Source organism: Perna viridis, chromosome 5 (assembly GCF_037379345.1).
Source record: "Perna viridis isolate PV_CMFRI_1.1 ecotype Kerala chromosome 5, ASM3737934v1, whole genome shotgun sequence".
In the NCBI taxonomy this organism is placed as follows: Eukaryota; Metazoa; Mollusca; class Bivalvia; order Mytilida; family Mytilidae; genus Perna; species Perna viridis.
Genome location: NC_142449.1, coordinates 24,256,656 through 24,274,618, shown reverse-complemented (window position 1 = coordinate 24,274,618; position 17,963 = coordinate 24,256,656). Strand labels below are relative to the sequence as shown.

General features: G+C 32.6%; 1 protein-coding gene and 1 pseudogene across 1 annotated transcript; one reads left to right on the top strand and one right to left on the bottom strand.

The window, feature by feature from the left end:
* Nucleotides 1-706: 706 nt before the first annotated feature.
* LOC148616657 (retinoblastoma-binding protein 5 homolog) lies at nt 707-17,806 on the top strand. Its single transcript, XM_088583847.1, has 16 exons — nt 707-745; nt 3,603-3,628; nt 4,072-4,244; nt 4,883-5,023; nt 5,421-5,508; nt 6,486-6,557; nt 6,892-7,001; nt 8,329-8,448; nt 9,539-9,692; nt 10,031-10,102; nt 11,903-12,020; nt 12,935-13,001; nt 13,489-13,585; nt 13,904-14,033; nt 15,625-15,746; nt 17,232-17,806. Exons 1-16 carry the CDS (start codon nt 727-729, stop codon nt 17,235-17,237), a joined length of 1,515 nt encoding a protein of 504 aa, XP_088439973.1. The 5' UTR covers nt 707-726; the 3' UTR covers nt 17,238-17,806.
* LOC148616658 (uncharacterized) lies at nt 2,033-3,540 on the bottom strand (annotated as a pseudogene).
* Nucleotides 17,807-17,963: the final 157 nt, after the last annotated feature.

Genomic DNA, 17,963 nt, shown 5'->3' with positions numbered 1-17,963 from the left:
TATGGTCGAGTTCACAACGGGGAACTTTTCAAAGTACATATATTCTATTGAACTATTGAAACATGGTCGAATCCAACGTTGGAAATTAACCTTTGTTCCTTTGAAATATCAAAAACTGACGTACATTTCATCCTAGATGGTATTTTAGGTTTTTAATATTAAATAAAACTGTAAACTGTCTATAGTGTGATTCAAGCCAGATAGGTCTGACTAGTTGCATTTCATCAGCAGCATAAGAACTGAATAGAAAGGAAGACAGCCATAAAAAAAAATATGTTCAATTCATGCAACTATTTCACCACCGTTTCTAGACATTTTTGGGGGAGTTTTCGTTAACCAATAGAGTGACTATAGGCATGATCGAGTTAAAAAAAAATTCCAACAGTTACTCTTGATATTCCAGATCTTAACATGCTCGCTGAAAAACGTGTTAAAATTAATAAAATTTGCATATGACACGTCATGAATGTTAACTTCTAGGAGAATATATTTTTATTGCTTTAAAAATATCATTACGGCTATGCATGTATGTAATTGATATCAAGAAAGAACAAAACAGCCATTGGTTAGATAATGCCGGTATTTTCCGAAAGTAAAAGTGAACAACTGTCATTGACCGTTGTCGACAGTAAAAATGAAATTGGTTATGTCCGGAACAAACGTTGTTCCTGTCGGAAATGTAGCCCGATATTATATGCTATTTCGTACTTCCGGAAAGCGGCGAAAATGAATTTGGAACTGCTAGGTTTGTAAACTATTGTTTTCTGTCGTTAATTAGTTATAGTTCTGTGTTTATTGAAAAGGCTTCTTGCCCCAAATGGAGAATAATAGTTAATCACTCGTAAATAAACAACTACACTCACCATGAAATTGGTAAAAACATGAATTTATTTACTTCTTTTCTCAATAATTAACAATAACATGGTACTGGGTGCAATTTTTTATTGCACGAACACATGATTAACATACTAGGCAGACTTAAACTAATAAAGTATGAACACCCCAGACCCAAGGAGTGATGTGGAAATAAAGTAAATTGATAAGAAAAAAAAATGATAATGAAAATGTACATTTCAAAGTTGCTAATGATGAGACCAATAGTAAAAGACTCAATAGGTCTTCTATGCACGTACAGGTGTACAGTAATACGAAACTAATTGCTAGGGAGCTTCTGTCCAAACTTACGCAAGATACCAATTTTAGTGTTCAAGGAGGGTTCAATGTATCTAAGGTAAGCCTCGCTTTTCCACTTACCGATGTCCTGAATCGCTTCACCAGGCAAACCAGCCTGGAACGCCCATGTAGCGCCTCCTCTACAAAAAGAATGTCCTGTCAACAGAGGCTTATTTCCTGACTTCAATAAAATAGGATTCACATGATCAAGAAATTTGTTGTAAGGTAATGCTTTCACAACACTTTCACATAATAACGGTGATTGTTCATTAGATCCTAACATAACATGTAAGCTAAGTAAACGGAAAATGGCTGAGACTGGGCAGAGAGGGTGTCCTTGACTCAATGGCATTACAACACGTAAATTTTTCTCATGAAACTGGATGGTCTTTGTGTAGTCAAACATGATAATGTAGTCCATATCATGACACAAAATTTGACAAATGTGCAAAACCGAAACATTTGGATCGCAAATAAGAAAATTCCCAGGTCTTAACGTACCATAAAAGCCTATCAAACAAGCGCATCAAACTGATAGATCAAAGAGTCTAAAAAGATTTAACTGCTTCTTTATATCAAGTAGCATATCAGGAGTCAATAAAGTAGCATCGGTTTGTGCATCTCCAAAGGCGCGTTTTACTCCCTGTAGTACATGCTGAACATGCCACTGGTCCTTCACCACATCTGCTATACCACATGATTTGTGTAAATGCTTAAATAGTTTTCAATAGTCCTATAAGCAAAACCTTTAACATTGGCAAGAAAAGCAAGATGGGACATAGGTACTGGAGCCAACGCATTCTGTTTGCAAAAAGCCATATACACTTTAAATGTGACGTATAAACACATTTTGTACTCTCTGCCCATCCTTGGCTTCTGAACTTATCCACAGCCTTTTCGAGGGTGTTTGGACCTACACCACCATCTACAATGTACAAATTTATATGACATATGAAATAACAAATCAAAAATACAAAAGCTATTAGTAACACATTGTAAACTCATAGGTAACAACTCATATACTTTACTCAGTTTGTTATCCTGGTGGAGCCTTGAAATGCTGTCCGCCAGGACGTTCCTCTTATCCGGAATAAAGATGGCAGTAATACAAAAGTTATAATATGCTTGAACGAAGAATAGAAGTCTCAGATATGTCATAACAATTGAATTTTTACTTGACATCTTATTGATTGTGCTTTTAGCTGTCATGTTGTCAGTGTACATTATTACCCTTTTATTTTGCAAGGTAATTGACCATCTAAAAATTGCCAACACCATAATAATCATTTCTTTACAGTTATTATGCAGGGGTAAATATCTGGCATATCAATATTCCAATTGATGTACAAATAGTCTCCAGAAAAATAAGCACCACCCCTTTCCGTACAAGCGTCATACTGAATGTTTGTAATGGGCTTATCATCCAGGATTTTTGTTTTACCATTAAATTGTTTCATGAAAATCAACCATCATTTCAGATCAGCAAAAAAATTGTCAATCAATAAGATCTTGTCCGAATTTGCTGTTAGAGAGTTTTATAAATCAATGATGCTCTTAAGGAAGGGTCATCCCACTTGAATAACTTGTGATGCCCAATTCAAACTTCCAATTAAGGATTCTAGCTGTCTCTTAGTAGCACGGCGCTTCTTGTTGAAAGTTTGTAATAATGACTGAAAGTCCTCCAGCTTATCTTGTGGCAAAGACAGAGACAGGTCAGTAGTATCAATCAAAATACCAAGAAATACTAGTTTTTGTGATGGTCCTTCAATTTTACTGTAATTAATATGAAAGCCTAACAATCAAAATACACCCAATAAGTTATCAAGTGCTCTTTTACATTTTTCATAAGAACTCTCAATGATAAGAAAATCATCCAAATATGCTATCACAGTAAAATTTTGTCATTTCATAATTCTACAAACAGCGCTAGATAAAGACTGAAATATGCTCGGAGATTTGGCGGCCCCAAAAGGTAGTTTTGTATCGAAAAAATAAGTAGATTCTGAATCTCCCTCGAATTTCCATTGAAGGCCTGTAAGCTTGTAATTAGACTCATGAATCTTGACACTGCGATAAGCATTCTTTAAATCTACTTTTCACAGAAAAGAATTAGGTTGAATGAGCTTGCAGGCATGACGTAAATCCATCTAGGAGCATGATTTTTCTTTCACAAACCTATTAATGCACAATTAGGCACACTTGCGTCATGAATGAGACGAATCAAATTATTTCCCTTTGGGACACTGCCTATTGCACTTGTAATCTGTGGCTTCACTTTGTAACAACATAATTGCCATTCACAATCTCAGATTTTATTGCTGTTTCAACTAACATTTTGTTTGAAATTGCTGAACGATAATTTTCACAAAAAATGATATTGACAATGATGCATGACTCTCAAAAATTAAATATTTGTTTGTCTGTTGTAGAATCATTTGGTCAGAATTACCCAGAGGTAAGAACACAAAATTTTCTGAAAATTTCAGTATATCTATAAATTCATTTCTTAAGTTTAGTGTTTTAAACTGTCTTCTATATATATGTATCATCATCAGTATGTAAAGTAAAGTACATTGTTTCAAACAATAACTCCATATCTTGCCCTCTCGGTCTACATGTGTCTATATGTACATTTTTAAATTGTGCATACAATGGTTATTTGGAGATATTCAGTCCGTGTTTAAAGCTTGTGTTGAATATTTTGTGATTTATTCATTGAATTTATGTTTATTTTTAATGTTCATGAACACTTACATAATTGATTTTATAATTTCTAATGAAAATTCTTGGCAATGTCAAATACATTGTGTATTCTTTATAAGAAATGATGTATATGTGCTTATATTATTATTTATGTTAGTTATGTTAGACCTCTATTTTTTACCTAAATTGCTTTAGGAGTTTGATGGTGCATTAGACTGTGTTAGTATTGCCATAACATGTGCATTCAACAGACAAGGTACTCTGCTAGCCGTTGGATGTAATGATGGAAGAATTGTTATTTGGGACTTTTTAACTAGGGGTATAGCAAAAATTATTAGTGCCCATGTGCATCCTGTTTGTTCTCTGTGGTAAGCAGTGATATGTTCATTATTTTAATGGTAAATTCAAATACTGTATGGACAGTATTTAAACTTAATTACGGTATATTAATTTTTTTCCAACAATTACTTACATTGATATACTACGAAAGTATTTTAATACGTGGATACCAACTTTCGTGAATTAGGGAAGAAATGCAAGTTCGTGGATTCTTGAATTTATGGTTTTGAGATTTTCAGTATACACATCAGTGGAAATCTCCTTTTTGAAGGAAACCAAATTTGTTTGATTGGTGTTCCCACAAAAACCATGAAATTGGTTCCCCACAAACAATAGTACTTTCACAGTACAATATATCATTCAATTCACAGTAGAGTCTAAAAAGGCTCACTGTGTTCCTATATTAAAGACCTTTTTATTCATTGCAACAATAACTTTTAGGGAAATTCTGACTACCTTGACACATGTGGTCAATATTAGAAAGGATACAGCATGTTATGTCATGCTACATTATTATTGAGATTTTTTACATGTTTTTTTTATTGTTTGTTTAACATGTACTATATTTTTCTTTAGATTTCTAAGTGGAATTATGCAAACCAAGCTTCTTCATCAGACTATTTATAAGAAGCATTTCAGTTTTAATTTTTGAAAGATTTTGTTACAGTTGGAGTAGAGATGGACACAAACTTCTGAGTGCAGCCACAGATAATACAGTATCTATTTGGGATGTGATTGAGGGTGAATGTGACAAAACATACAGATTTCCTTCACCCATACTCAAAGTACAGTTCCATCCAAGAACAGGGTATTCACTTTATATTTGATAATCATACAAATGGTATTTTAGCCATCCTGCATCAAGAATGCTGGTTTTTACTGTCTATCTGTCTGCCAACAGTTTTTTTTTCTTGAAAACATTGAACTGTCAGAATTTTTGTGTACTTGAGTTATCCTTCTTTCTATGTAGTTTTCAAAAAATTAGAGAATTCTGTTTAGGTCAGGTGTCCAGCAGAATTACATCTCATTTCTTGGTCCAATCAAATTACAAGATATAGTGTTTAAGATAATGAACAATTTATCCAAGTTCTTATAAGACAGGATAATAATGTATGTATCCATACATGTATTATTAAAATAACAACTTATATCTGTCCTTTAGGCTTGGTTAAACTATTTGTTCAGTACACAACTTTTGCTTTTAGAAATCAATTTTTGGTATGTCCTATGAAGCATCCAGCAGTAAAGATGGAAGTTGATGGAAAACATTCAAACATTCCACTAGATGATGATGTAAGTTTCCATTGTAATGTACTTACACTTGTGTGTTAAAATCAGCCTTTAACTCAAGTTTTATATATTTTGCATTTATAAATGATTATATATTTTCCTAAATTTTAGCCAGCCTACCTGTTTAGACTGATCAGGCTAGTATTTCGAAATTCTTTTTGCTGCTTTTGTTTCTCTGCATTTTGTTTTTTTTATAGGTTATGTGGAAGTAAATTTCCTCAAATTAATACTCAAATGTGTAATAGTAATAAAAAGAATTCACAAAAAGAATTGTTGCAAGTACATGCACATGTAATGTACTTGTAATTTCAGTATTTATAGGCATTAAGATACATGTACATATATGTGTACATATATGTGGGAATCATTAATTCTTAATTGTAAGTGTTTGTAAGAATCAGGCAAAATGGGAAATATCAGAAACATGCATGTCAAATCCCATCATTCTGACAATATAATTTCACTCAAGGATCTTTTCTCTGTTTGAAAAGACCATTATTTGATCTCTGCATCATTGGCTTTGCACAGAAATTTTTCAATTGAATCTTAGAAAAATGAGGTTTTTGACAGAGTTGAAATGTTCAATTTCAGTGCATTTCAATGAAATTGTAACTCAGTGGTCCAGCATGATATGGAAAATCTTGTCTGTTTTCCTTGATTTAGATGGTGCAAATAGTCAAATAATCTATCAAAATGATGGTTTTTTTTCATACCATGTTTCACCGATTGCCTGATGTGAGAGAAGGTTTTTTTGCTATAGCTGTACATTATATTCAGAAATTATTTCATGGTTTTTTTTTATGATATTTTGATCAATGCAAGTCTGATAGTCACTATATTAAATACACACAATAATTACTGACGTTGAGTTACTTGACATGGGTCATTTATTGCTCAAATTTTACATCAAATGAATTAGAAATCTAGTATACCAAACACATTGTTTTAGTTGTAATCATTCCTATGTTTCGTATTTTCAGTCGGATTTGAATATAGTAGCATCTTATGATAGAAGAGGAATTAATATCTACACTGGAAATGCAAAAGGAAGGGTAAGTTGAACAATTTAAAGGAAATACATAGACTGTTAATTACCAGTACTAAAGTATTCATTAGCATGTCCTGATAAGGTCATCTCAGTCAGTGTTTAAACACCAGTAATGTATTTTTATAATTATATAAGTACTACAATGTATCTGCTTTGATGATAAAACTTAAAATCACTTACCTTATAGGAAAAACTCATCATATTGATGATTGTCCAAGCAAATGTTTAATATGGATAAATCTTGTATTTAGTGGCATTCAGTGCTATGAATTTTCATTTCATTTTTCACGTTTGTCTTAGTACCAGTATTCATTTTTTTTTTTTGTTTGACATTGCAGATCCTTGTATTTTCTGTAAATGACCTGCAGTTATTGGCCTCCTTCAGAGTAACAACTGGAACACTAAACACTACAGCAATAAAATCAATAGAGTTTGCTAGACGGGGAAGGTAATATACAATTTATGATCAAAGATGGAGGGGGAAGTCTATGATGGGGAAGGTAATGTACAAGTTTATGATCAAAGATTGAGGGGGGAAGTCCAGGGGATAACCACTCAAAGTAGTTACGTACATGTATACAAATTATATAACAAAATAAAAAATGCACTCTCTAACCTTCAACACCAAAAAAGTTTGCACTTACATGTAACAGTAAAATCATTGACCTCTATCAAAAAGTTTACGCAGTTGTAAAAAACCAATTACTATTATTTTTATTAAAGAAAAGAACATAAGACAAATTTAGGAAAAGACAATCTCAGTTTACATAATGTAGGACCTTGAGAGTTTCCTTGGACTCTCAAGTTTGTTGAAAGGTTATCATGGTTATGGTGAATCTATTAGGAGGGTGTCTATACAAAAACCAGGTGGCACATGGCAAATTACATTATCAAACCTTTTTTCATCCATTACATACTAAATCCATCCTATCTTGTAGTTGAATGTTGGTATTTGATTTAGTTTGGGGAAGTACAGCGGGGGGAGAACAGCCTTGCAGCTACAAAACTTTGTCCATGTAATAACTTGAAAAGTGTTTGGCAGAATCTTTTCAAATTTGGGTATGTCATTGCCTCTGAAAAATTGAAGGTTTTGTTTGATTTTTTTCAAATATTGCTGTAGTTGTTTCCTAGTGGCTGCAGTTTTTGTTGCAAAAATAGACTTTGACTCTTGTCTGTGCAATAACTTGAAAAGTATAAGCCAGATCCTTTTCAAACTTGGATATATTGTTTCATGTGGCAAAGTAAAGGTAAAATTTTATTTTTACTAATATTGGTGATGTCATTTCTAAGGGTGGCCATTTTTGTTGGAAAAATGGAAACTTTTTCCTTTGTCGTTTTATTTAATTGAAAAGTCTTTGATATATTCTTTCCTAATTTAAATATGTTGTTTTATGTGAGGAACTGAAGGGGAAGATTGATTTTTACAAGTATTGCTTATATTGTTCTCAAGTGACCACCATTTTTGCTACAATAACAGAGACTTTAATTGTTGTCATGTTTGAGATGCCACTAATTATCATTTACAGTTCTAATTTCAATCTGGGCAAAATCCAGTTTTCTGCCATGAATATGAAAGCCTGTTGTCTGATACATTAATTTGAATGTAAAAAACAGGAAACATAATAGACTATATAGTATAATAAAATCATAGCAAATCATATTTATGGACAGGTAAAGGTTCCTACTGGTATGTTGATAAAGAAAAAAAGTGAAAATTCCAAGAGATGGCAGACAAAAGAACCTTCATAAATGTAAGATAATTTTTATCGTTACAGTTGCTTTCTAGTGAATTCAGCCGACAGAATTATAAGGGTGTATGAATGTGGTGAAGTGCTAGCCTGCGGTAAAGATGGTGAACCAGAACCTATACAAAAACTACAAGACCTTGTTAACAAGTATGTTAAAACTGTCCTCACAAATTGACATACATTATATAATTATAGCATATTTAGGCCAAATTAAATGTGTTTTATATTACCATACCCACCCCAATTTGTTCAGCTTGAATAGTGAACCCTTAGGTTTTTTGTTGTTGTCATTTTTAAATGAGCACTGATAAAACTAGAGTTTTCTCCCCTATAGATTCAATGTAAAAAAAATTGTAAAATAAAATAATAATCCCTTCCTTTCTACCCTAGTTGCTGCTCGGGCATTAAACCCAAACAATCAATTAATCTTTTTACCCCTTTTTTTGTCAAAAGTGTAATAGGAAACATGAAAGGTTTTTTTTATTTAGTTTTAGGTCTTGACCAATCCATTATTAGGGTCCCATCAAAAAAAGTTGCAATCACCCAAGATTGATCACTCTATCCATCTGTCCTTCTGTCCGTTACAAAATTGTGTCCAGGCTATAACTCTTTTAACTTTCAATGTAGGCTTTTGATATTTTGCATATGGGTAGATCACCTAAAGATGAATAATGCCTATGACCTTGAACTTTGACCCTTAAGGTCAAATTCTTGTTTTGGGGTGACAAACTCGTATCCAGGCTGTAACTATTTTGTCTTTTGATGTAGGCTGCTGATATTTTGCATGTGGATAGATCCCCTATAGACGATATATATTGAGTACCATAAATAGTGTCATATGACCTTGAGCTTTGACTTTAAGGTCAAATTCCTGTTTTTTTTCATTGACAAGCTCTTGTCCAGGCTGTAACTTTTTTGTCTTATAATTTAGGCTTTTGATATTTGGCATGTTGGTAGATGACTTTAAACTGATTTGTCACGTACCATAGTTGGTGACCTTGAACCTTAACTATTGATTTTTGCGCAGCTCTTTGTGTCTCGACTGTAGTGAGTTTTGCATGATTAATTGAATTTGTTAAGCAAGGCTGATGTACAGAATTTTTACCTCAGTGGGCCACAGAGGTGGATTCTTTCTCAATGATATCTAGTTCAGTCTGAATCAGATTCATTTCAGACAGGTTTCTCTGTACTACCCAATAAAAAACACTAAAATAATATGTATATAATATATTTTTAGAACTTTATGGAAGAAGTGTTGTTTCTCTGGAGATGGAGAGTATATTGTTGCTGGGTCAGCCAGACAACATTCACTGTATATATGGGAGAAAAGTGTGGGCAATTTGGTCAAAATATTACATGGTACCAAGGGAGAATTGTTACTGGATGTAGTGGTTTGTATTGATAACTTTTTATATGTTGGTCTTTATTATAGGTATATACTACTCAGCTATCAGTCAGTCCATCCTTTGTCTATCATTGTGTTCTTTCATAGATGAAAAATACTTGAAAAGTGGTAGTAAGAATTTTATGATTCAATTCCTGTCTTCGTTTTTCTACTGTTAGTAATTAGATTTTTTTCCTTTCAACCTGATTCTAACTTGCATATGAATATTTGTGAAGGAAAATTGTCAACATAAGTATATTTCATGCATGGTTCATTAAAAATTCTTTGAAATGTATTTCTCCTACATGTTAGCCTGAGGGATAATTAAAATTATCTTTATTATAGTGGCATCCTGTCAGACCAATATTAGCTTCAATATCCAGTGGTTTGGTCTCTATTTGGGCTCAGAATCAAGTGGTAAGTTTGAAACTACATATTTTGAGCTTATAATTTCAGAAAACAGTGTAAATATTTTTTAGTGTTTTTCTAAGCCTGCAGTTGTTTTTTTTGTATTTCTACTTCAGAGGACAGATTAATTTATAAATTTTTATCATTTTGACTGTAAGCTATCTAGGTTGTAGATTTTTTAGCATTCAGATTTGGCCAATAAAGGCTCTGTTGAATAGACATTTGCCTTTGGGTTAAAATATAATTCTACAATGAGATTGAATAGCAATCAGGGATTTTTTTTGCTTTTTAGTGGAATTGCGCTAATTGAAATTTGGATTCTACCATTACAATTCTTTTTTTTACTGTTTATTTATCTCTAATTTTACCAATTTCTGCTTTGTTTGACGACCTGGTAAAATCATCCGTGAGAAATAACAGCAAGAATGAGAGAAATTACACTATTGACTGTCATAACTTATTTTTTATTAATGAAAAGCAAATGATATTAACATTTATATCACAAAATTGCATCATAAATCAAGGAATAAACTAAATTATTGACCTACATTCGATTATTAGCCTTAAAATGATCAAAACTGCCAATACAATTCAAAATACTAAAGTACGCTGATACAGGGTTAAGCTGTCCAATATGGGACTTAGCTGTCCAATATGTCATATTTGTCTGGTTAAAATCCACATTGGTGAAGGCCAGTATGATGTATTTGACTAGTTAGTCAATACAGGTATAATTGCGTAAGGTTTTCCGTATTAGCTGATTTATTGGTCCTTGACTAACCATATTGGACTTCTGCTACGCCTCGTTCACTTTGGCAGGCCATGGAACAAAGATTTTAAGCCAATATGGAAAATCTTATGCAATAATAATATATTATTAACCAGTTTTCTAGTCTTCTAAATAAGCATGCTCTGTGGTTTTATAGTGCATGTATTGGCTAAATATGTTACTGACAGATTACCAATAAGGACTATGTACTCTGTAGGAGACCTTTTTTAATAGAAAAAATTGTGGTTTATTTATGTTTTTGCCATATTTCAAAAGAACGCTTTTGTCCTTCAATTGCAGGGATGATCTTTATGCAGATGCTGTAAAATGTTGATGGCTCTAAATTTATTACTTAAATGACATATTACAGTAATGATGTATGCAGCAAATAAGTGATTGTTTGAACTTTTAAGTAGCTGCCTTTGTAAGAATTATGCAAAATCTGAAAAATGTTATACACCCTAAAAAAGGCTACATGTTTTTATTTTTGTAATTAAGTTGTTTTATGGATCTATACTGTGAAATATGTAATTATTCATTCAATTCTGCCTGCTCTTAGAAGATAATCAACATTGAAAATCCAGTAGATTCTATTGTATTTGAGTGTCATTTACAGAGTTATCTCCCTTAATTTTGAAATCTACAGTGCATTCTATACAATTTTTATCTCTTAAGAGCATGGATTATATGAAAAACCACATGTTAATTTCTGTTTACTATGGCATTTCAAACAAAATATCAAAAATAAAAATTTGTAGGCTTTTTTACCCATGAATCACATTTTGCATGATCCTTAGCTGGAGTGCTACTTAACACAGATGCACATCATATTTTACTATAGTTCTTCCATAGAATTGGCAATATGACAACATAGCAGTGCATACTATCAACAAAGTCTAAGGTTATTTGAGGACAAATAGCTACATCCCTCACAGCCAAAGCCTAAAATTGTATTAGTTTTTTTTCACTAAATGTCTTGAGGGTTCCTGTCTCTAAAAATCTCTTGTTATTTATATATAATTACTTGAAATAAATTATAGGAAAACTGGAGTGCATTTGCTCCTGATTTTAAAGAATTAGATGAGAATGTTGAATATGAAGAAAGAGAATCAGAATTTGATATTGAAGATGAAGATAAAGAAAAAGAAGAGACAAAAGGTAATGCAGAATTCTAATAATAAATTTAGTGTATAAAGAACAGGTTTGAATTTTGGGTCAGATAGCTGAAAATATTTCTTTCAATTTTTGTTTGTCAACTCACAAACTCCATAAAGCAAGAAAAATTCACAAAATTAAACCCTATATTGTTAGATATACATGGGATCACATGAAAGATATCACCCCAGATGGCTATAAATCATACAGAGGTCAATTTATCATACAGCAATTCCCCATTACATTGCCTTGCTTTGCCTTTAATCTATGTAAAAGCCTTTATGTGTTTTATATGTTCTTTGTGCTACATTGTATCTCTGTTTCCTTAAGAACAGAGTAGTATAATAGACCCGTATTCACTGGTAACAGCGTAAAATGTAGTCCGAATTTCCTCTGACCCTGCAACCCTCCTCTTTTTTATTTGGATATTGATATGTCAGGTTGGGGTCAGAACGATGTGCCATACAAAATGTTGGAGATATAGCGGTACCGCAGAGTATTGCCCTTCAACTGCTTGTAACGACTTTCAAGTTGAAATTGTGCATGTCACACCTACCTAGTTCGATAATCATTTTCCTGCATGCTGATACCAAATTTGCTACAAAAATTACTTGTTTTGTTGACATTTTAAACCATAATAGAGAGTAGGCTGAGCTTGTTACTTTTGGAACGGAAGGGTACTGGGCACGTAATTTTTCAGCGGAATTTTGAAATATTCTGTTAGATTTCGGTTTTAAAAATGGTTTCTTCTCCATTCCATTCCAAAGGTAACAAGCTCTGCCTACTCTCTATTAGGGTTCAAAATGTTACTGACACTTTCATTTTTTAAATGCATAGTAAAGGTTCCTTATGCCAAAAAAAAAATTGCAAGAATCACATATGCTTGATTCTTAAGTGGAGTAATTTTTTTTTCACAGGACCTGATGATGAAGACTTAGAAGTAGATGTTACAAGTATAGACCCAATTCAGGCGTTTGTCAGTAGGTTAGTTAGATGACATAAACTTATGATTTGCTCTAAAATTCAAGGGAGACAACTTCAAAAAGCCATTAATTGACAAAAGAAAGAACGAATGGTACTGTATGCCCTGGTTAAGAAGTATTTGTTGATAAAAGAAAACATTATCATGATATGAAGCTTAGATGATATGTCATGGCTAGAAATATTGGAATAAGGTTAACTGCAATTAGGAGAAAGTATCATTTCTAATTCAAAGATTTCAATATGTCAGGCAATTTTGTGTTCTGGAAAATGAAGATTGGTAAGGTGTGGTTTTAATTTTTCTATGATCGTGTGAATGTCTTGGGTTATTATTATTATTATTCTGTAACATTTTCAATAGGTTTAAAAAAAATACTTTTTTGAATTTTGGAAAAATATTCTAAAAATATACTGCATGTACCAGTATATCACATGTTGTTTATATTACAATATTTTGTAATTTACCTGAAGCTTGCTATTATTTCTTCAGTGATGAAGAAAATGAAGATGATGATGCTCTGCTGTATTTACAAGTGATTCCAGAGTTTGATGAACCTGAGGAAGGGTGGATGCCAACAGAAGGAACTGTAAGTCTGGCACTAGTTCCATCAAAGGGGAGGGGATCCTTTTCTGTTTATTCTGACCTAATTAGTCTCAGGAGTAGATTTCTCATTAAGACCAAAGTGTAAAGTTGCTCTGTAGTAATAACCTCACATTTGAAAATAGCATTTTGATGACAAAACTCAAAACTCACATCAAATTTATGGTTGAAAGACTTTTTTTTGTGAAATTGAAACCAGATCTTGTTGTCCGTGAGGTTTGATGATAATTGGTAGACTTTTGTATTATCGAAAAATTGATATGACAATCTGTATAAATTTATAGTGCTTTCTTACTAATTTTAGACAACCGAAGACCAAATTCAAACAGAAAAGAAAAGAGGTAAAGGAGACTCAGCCAATGCCCCGTCTCCAAAGAAAAAGAGAACTAAAAGTCAAGAAGTCAATGTCAGTTTACCCAGTGCTCCCTTAGATGGTAATTACAATGCCTCACTTAATATGTCAGCAGATTTTGAAAAATCATTTTTTCACTTAGTGTGCCTTAATCAATGTAGATATCTCTGAAAGTGGATGTGAAGACATAAATAGGACAATTAATTGGAAAGAGTGAATATCTTAAATATACTCACTAGTTCGGAAGTATGCAGAGATTTAACGAGCAAGCAGAACTTTTTTTCTGTAAAATGATATAATATATCAATACTCATCGGTTTTGATATTATTAAAATAACATTTATTCTTAAAAGATCACAATTATACAATTGTATTAAGAAGGTAGGCCTAGGGTAAGGGATACAACTCTTGAAATCACTGATATGTTTGTATCACATTCAATGTCACCAAAGCCTCTCAAGCTTTCTTTTGAAGCAGAATGAAACCAATCTAAGTTAAATAGATGCTTACATAATATTGATGTAAAATGCTGTCAGAATACAAACGTTCCAATGATTTTTAATAGTTGTGTCCCTTACCCTAGGTCTACCTCCTTAAATAATTGAATTCAATTGAAACGTTATTTCATACAGTGTTCATTAGTTGTGTTAAAATGCAATTTAATCTTAAAAAAATTGGGCGAGAGTTTATTCAATTGTAATGTTATGGTCTACACCTTCCAAATCCATTGCCATGCATACAATGTGCTCACACGATACTCATACATGTTGTACATTATTCAAAAAAACGCATTAGATCAATTCACACATTATAGTATATTCATGTGATATAAGATTTGCTACAAAATGGTAAAATCTGAGAATAATTGCATTATTGGGATAAGAAAAAGGAAACAATTGCTCTTTGAAATTTTAAATAATTTATTTGTCACAGAATCACTGAACTTGTACAAACAATGATAGGAATTAATGTAAATAATTAAGAACAGGATATTGCATTATGCACAATAATGCAAAATGGTAAATTGCTACTCACCAAAATAAGGTTGTTGAATATTTTAGGAAATATATCGATAAGGATATTTGACAAATTTAGGAAAAAATGGAGAATACTATATATCCATTAACTTCCAAGAGAAAAACAGTGGTATGAAATGACAGGGTAATGTTGTCTTCACAAGAGGAGATAACATTGCACTCTATCTCCAATAGATATTGTTTCTACAAAAATTCATTTTTGATTCCTAATGCAGTAAAACCTATCATAGCAACCACCTTTATTGAGCAAAAACCTGTCTTTAAAAGACCATAATTATAATATCCCTTTATAGAGCATTGTATGTAAAATCCTGTTATAGTTCACAGTATATAAGGACCACCTGTATGTTGTGAACATGTGGCGTACAATGGTAGGTCACTGAAGACAGGTTTTCTTGTTTTGTTCTTTGCTTGATAGTAGTTGCAAATTGAATGGAAAAAAAAGTTTATGAACTAACCCTTACACCTTCACATGACCTACATGTACATTTAGGAGGAGGTTTGCTTTATATCTTATTAAGAGGGGGAAGTCTTTCTTAGTGTATTTCAATGACAGGGAGAAGTCAGTTCGGTTTGGCTTCAGCCCAAATCTGTCCTTTATTTGTATTTGAAACTTTATTTTGCATTTTCTTTTAGAAATCCATCCGCTTCTTAATGTGAAAAAACCTACCGACAAAAATCAACAGAAGAAAGTCAGTAGAACAAAGCAAGGAAAACCATCAAAGTCAGAAAAATCTAAGCATAAATACAGAGATGAGGTGAGTAGATATTATAGTCTCTTGGTCTTCAAAACAGATTTTCTGTAGCATGCTTAACTCCCAAGCTATTGAAAGAAGATTATGTTGCCCCAAGACTACAGTATTCAATTTTAGTTTTATGATTTACATCATCAACTCTTACTCATCTTGGTGCAGACATCTTTGCCATGAGAACAGACTTGTTCACAATGTTATAGTTACCTTCTTTTGTTTCAAACGCGATTTGAGGGCATATGAGCAACTCATCGGGTGTTTGTAGAGAAACGAGGATACTAGCTCTACGGGTTCACCTGGTTCATACTCTGAGTTTTATGTGTATTCTGGGTTGCTCTTTTATTCTTTTATAGTGTCTCATGTGTATTCTTTTAGTTAATTTGAGTTTTTATAGTGTTATGTCTATTTTCTTGGTTTAGATTATGTCCCTTTGATCATGAATAATCTGTCCCTTATTCTAATTATGGTCTCTCTGCTTTTCATTTCTACTTTAACCTTGACTAAGTTTCCCATTTTAAATTGCAAATTGTGGTCACGAAACTATAATTTTATTCAGTAGTCTAGAATTTAGGACAGTTTCTGTTTTGACATGATATTAACTTTCTAAAAAAAATGCATGCAAAACCTTTCCCATGTATTCAGGAAAAAATTTATACTCACAATCCAGTTTTTACCACTGTGGAAGCAAGATACAAAGTTGAACTTAACTATATACATGTATAAAGTGTACACCCTACTTTCGTATATCCTATGTTGTTACACTTAGAAATCGATGTTAAAGGAAAACTATTGACCAAACTTTATGACAAACATGATGACTTTTTATTCAGAATTGTCAACTTTCCTTTAATTTGTGGCAACATCCCTTCAGCACCTGCGTATTAAAGTGTTCATATCACCACTCATATGTTATGCCAGAGCTTGTCGAAACTATGCAGACTTTTTGTATCATACTAGATCTCTAACAAATAGGCTTCTGGAACAGAGTTATGTTGCTACAAGATTGAAGTCATCACCACAGAAGTTTTATGGTCATCATCATGAACTTGTGGATCGTTATGGTGTATCCATCTGCACCATTAAAACTGATTTATTCAATGGGTCAGTTTTCCTTTCCTCATTTGTCTACCCCCGACTTGACTTTTTATGAGCTACTAGGTGGATGTTTCTAGAAAAGCAGAGGACGCTTACCCTACCGGTACACCTGGTCCATGCTCCCAGTTTTTAGTGGAGTCCGAGTTGCTCATTTGCTTTTGTTACTTTGTATTTATGATTTTAGTTACTTTATGATCTTTGTTGTGTATGTCGGTTTTCCATGTGTGGTCTTTGTCTCTGGACTACAATCTTTTGATTACCGCTATTACCTTGGTTCCCTTGATTACTCTTCCCTATTAACATGGTTAGTACATGTATACATATTTATTGAAAGTGACATCATGTCTCATTCCTGTGTACAAAAACTCATGAAGTAAATATTCTGTTCTATTTCAGTATTGAAATCTACAACCTGTAATTCTAAGGTGATGATTTTGGAAAGTGTTTTGTTATTAATAGCTATACCTTACAATAGCTGTACCAATATTTTAAGATTGACCTGAGGCAGTTTCCTGCTGAAAGACCAAACTGCGGTTAGTTCAGTATTATGCTACCATTTTGTAATTTGATCATGAATTGTATATGTAAGAGGACATTTGAGAGATAGAGAATGTTAGTACATGTGCAGATCTTGAGTTACTGTTAGTAAACATCAACCAATGGTGATCTTTGTAACTGAACGCTGATCAAAGACATATGCCACCAGTCAAGAAAGTGCTCAGATGTTTAAGATGAATACTATAAACATATTAATTTTCACTGGTTACTAATTTTCGTAGATCTTGTCAAGTGAACATGTTTGCTGGTAACAATTTCTGCAGTTTCAAATGTGTTATTAGCATTAAATAGTGTTAAAAACAAATTTCACATATACTATTTTTTGTGGTTTCCTGTCCACGAAAATAGCAAAAATTAGTACGTTTACAGTATATTGAAGTGTTTATGTACATAAACCTTATGTAGCAAACAAATACTTGTTGTTTTTTTATTGCATAACCCTTACAGTCAGTCTGGTTTTCATGCATGTTTATTTTTCATACAAACATCTTTTAATGGACACATGGTACTGCCATCCATTTATCAATCAAAATACCACTACGGGGTTTTAACAATCTTACTATATAATAT

Coding starts and splice junctions, on each gene's coding strand:
- LOC148616657 (XM_088583847.1), top strand. Junction 9,693..10,030: donor AATTGTTACTGGATGTAGTG/GTTTGTATTGAT, acceptor TCTTTATTATAG/TGGCATCCTGTCAGACCAAT. Junction 12,021..12,934: donor AGAAAAAGAAGAGACAAAAG/GTAATGCAGAAT, acceptor TTTTTTTCACAG/GACCTGATGATGAAGACTTA.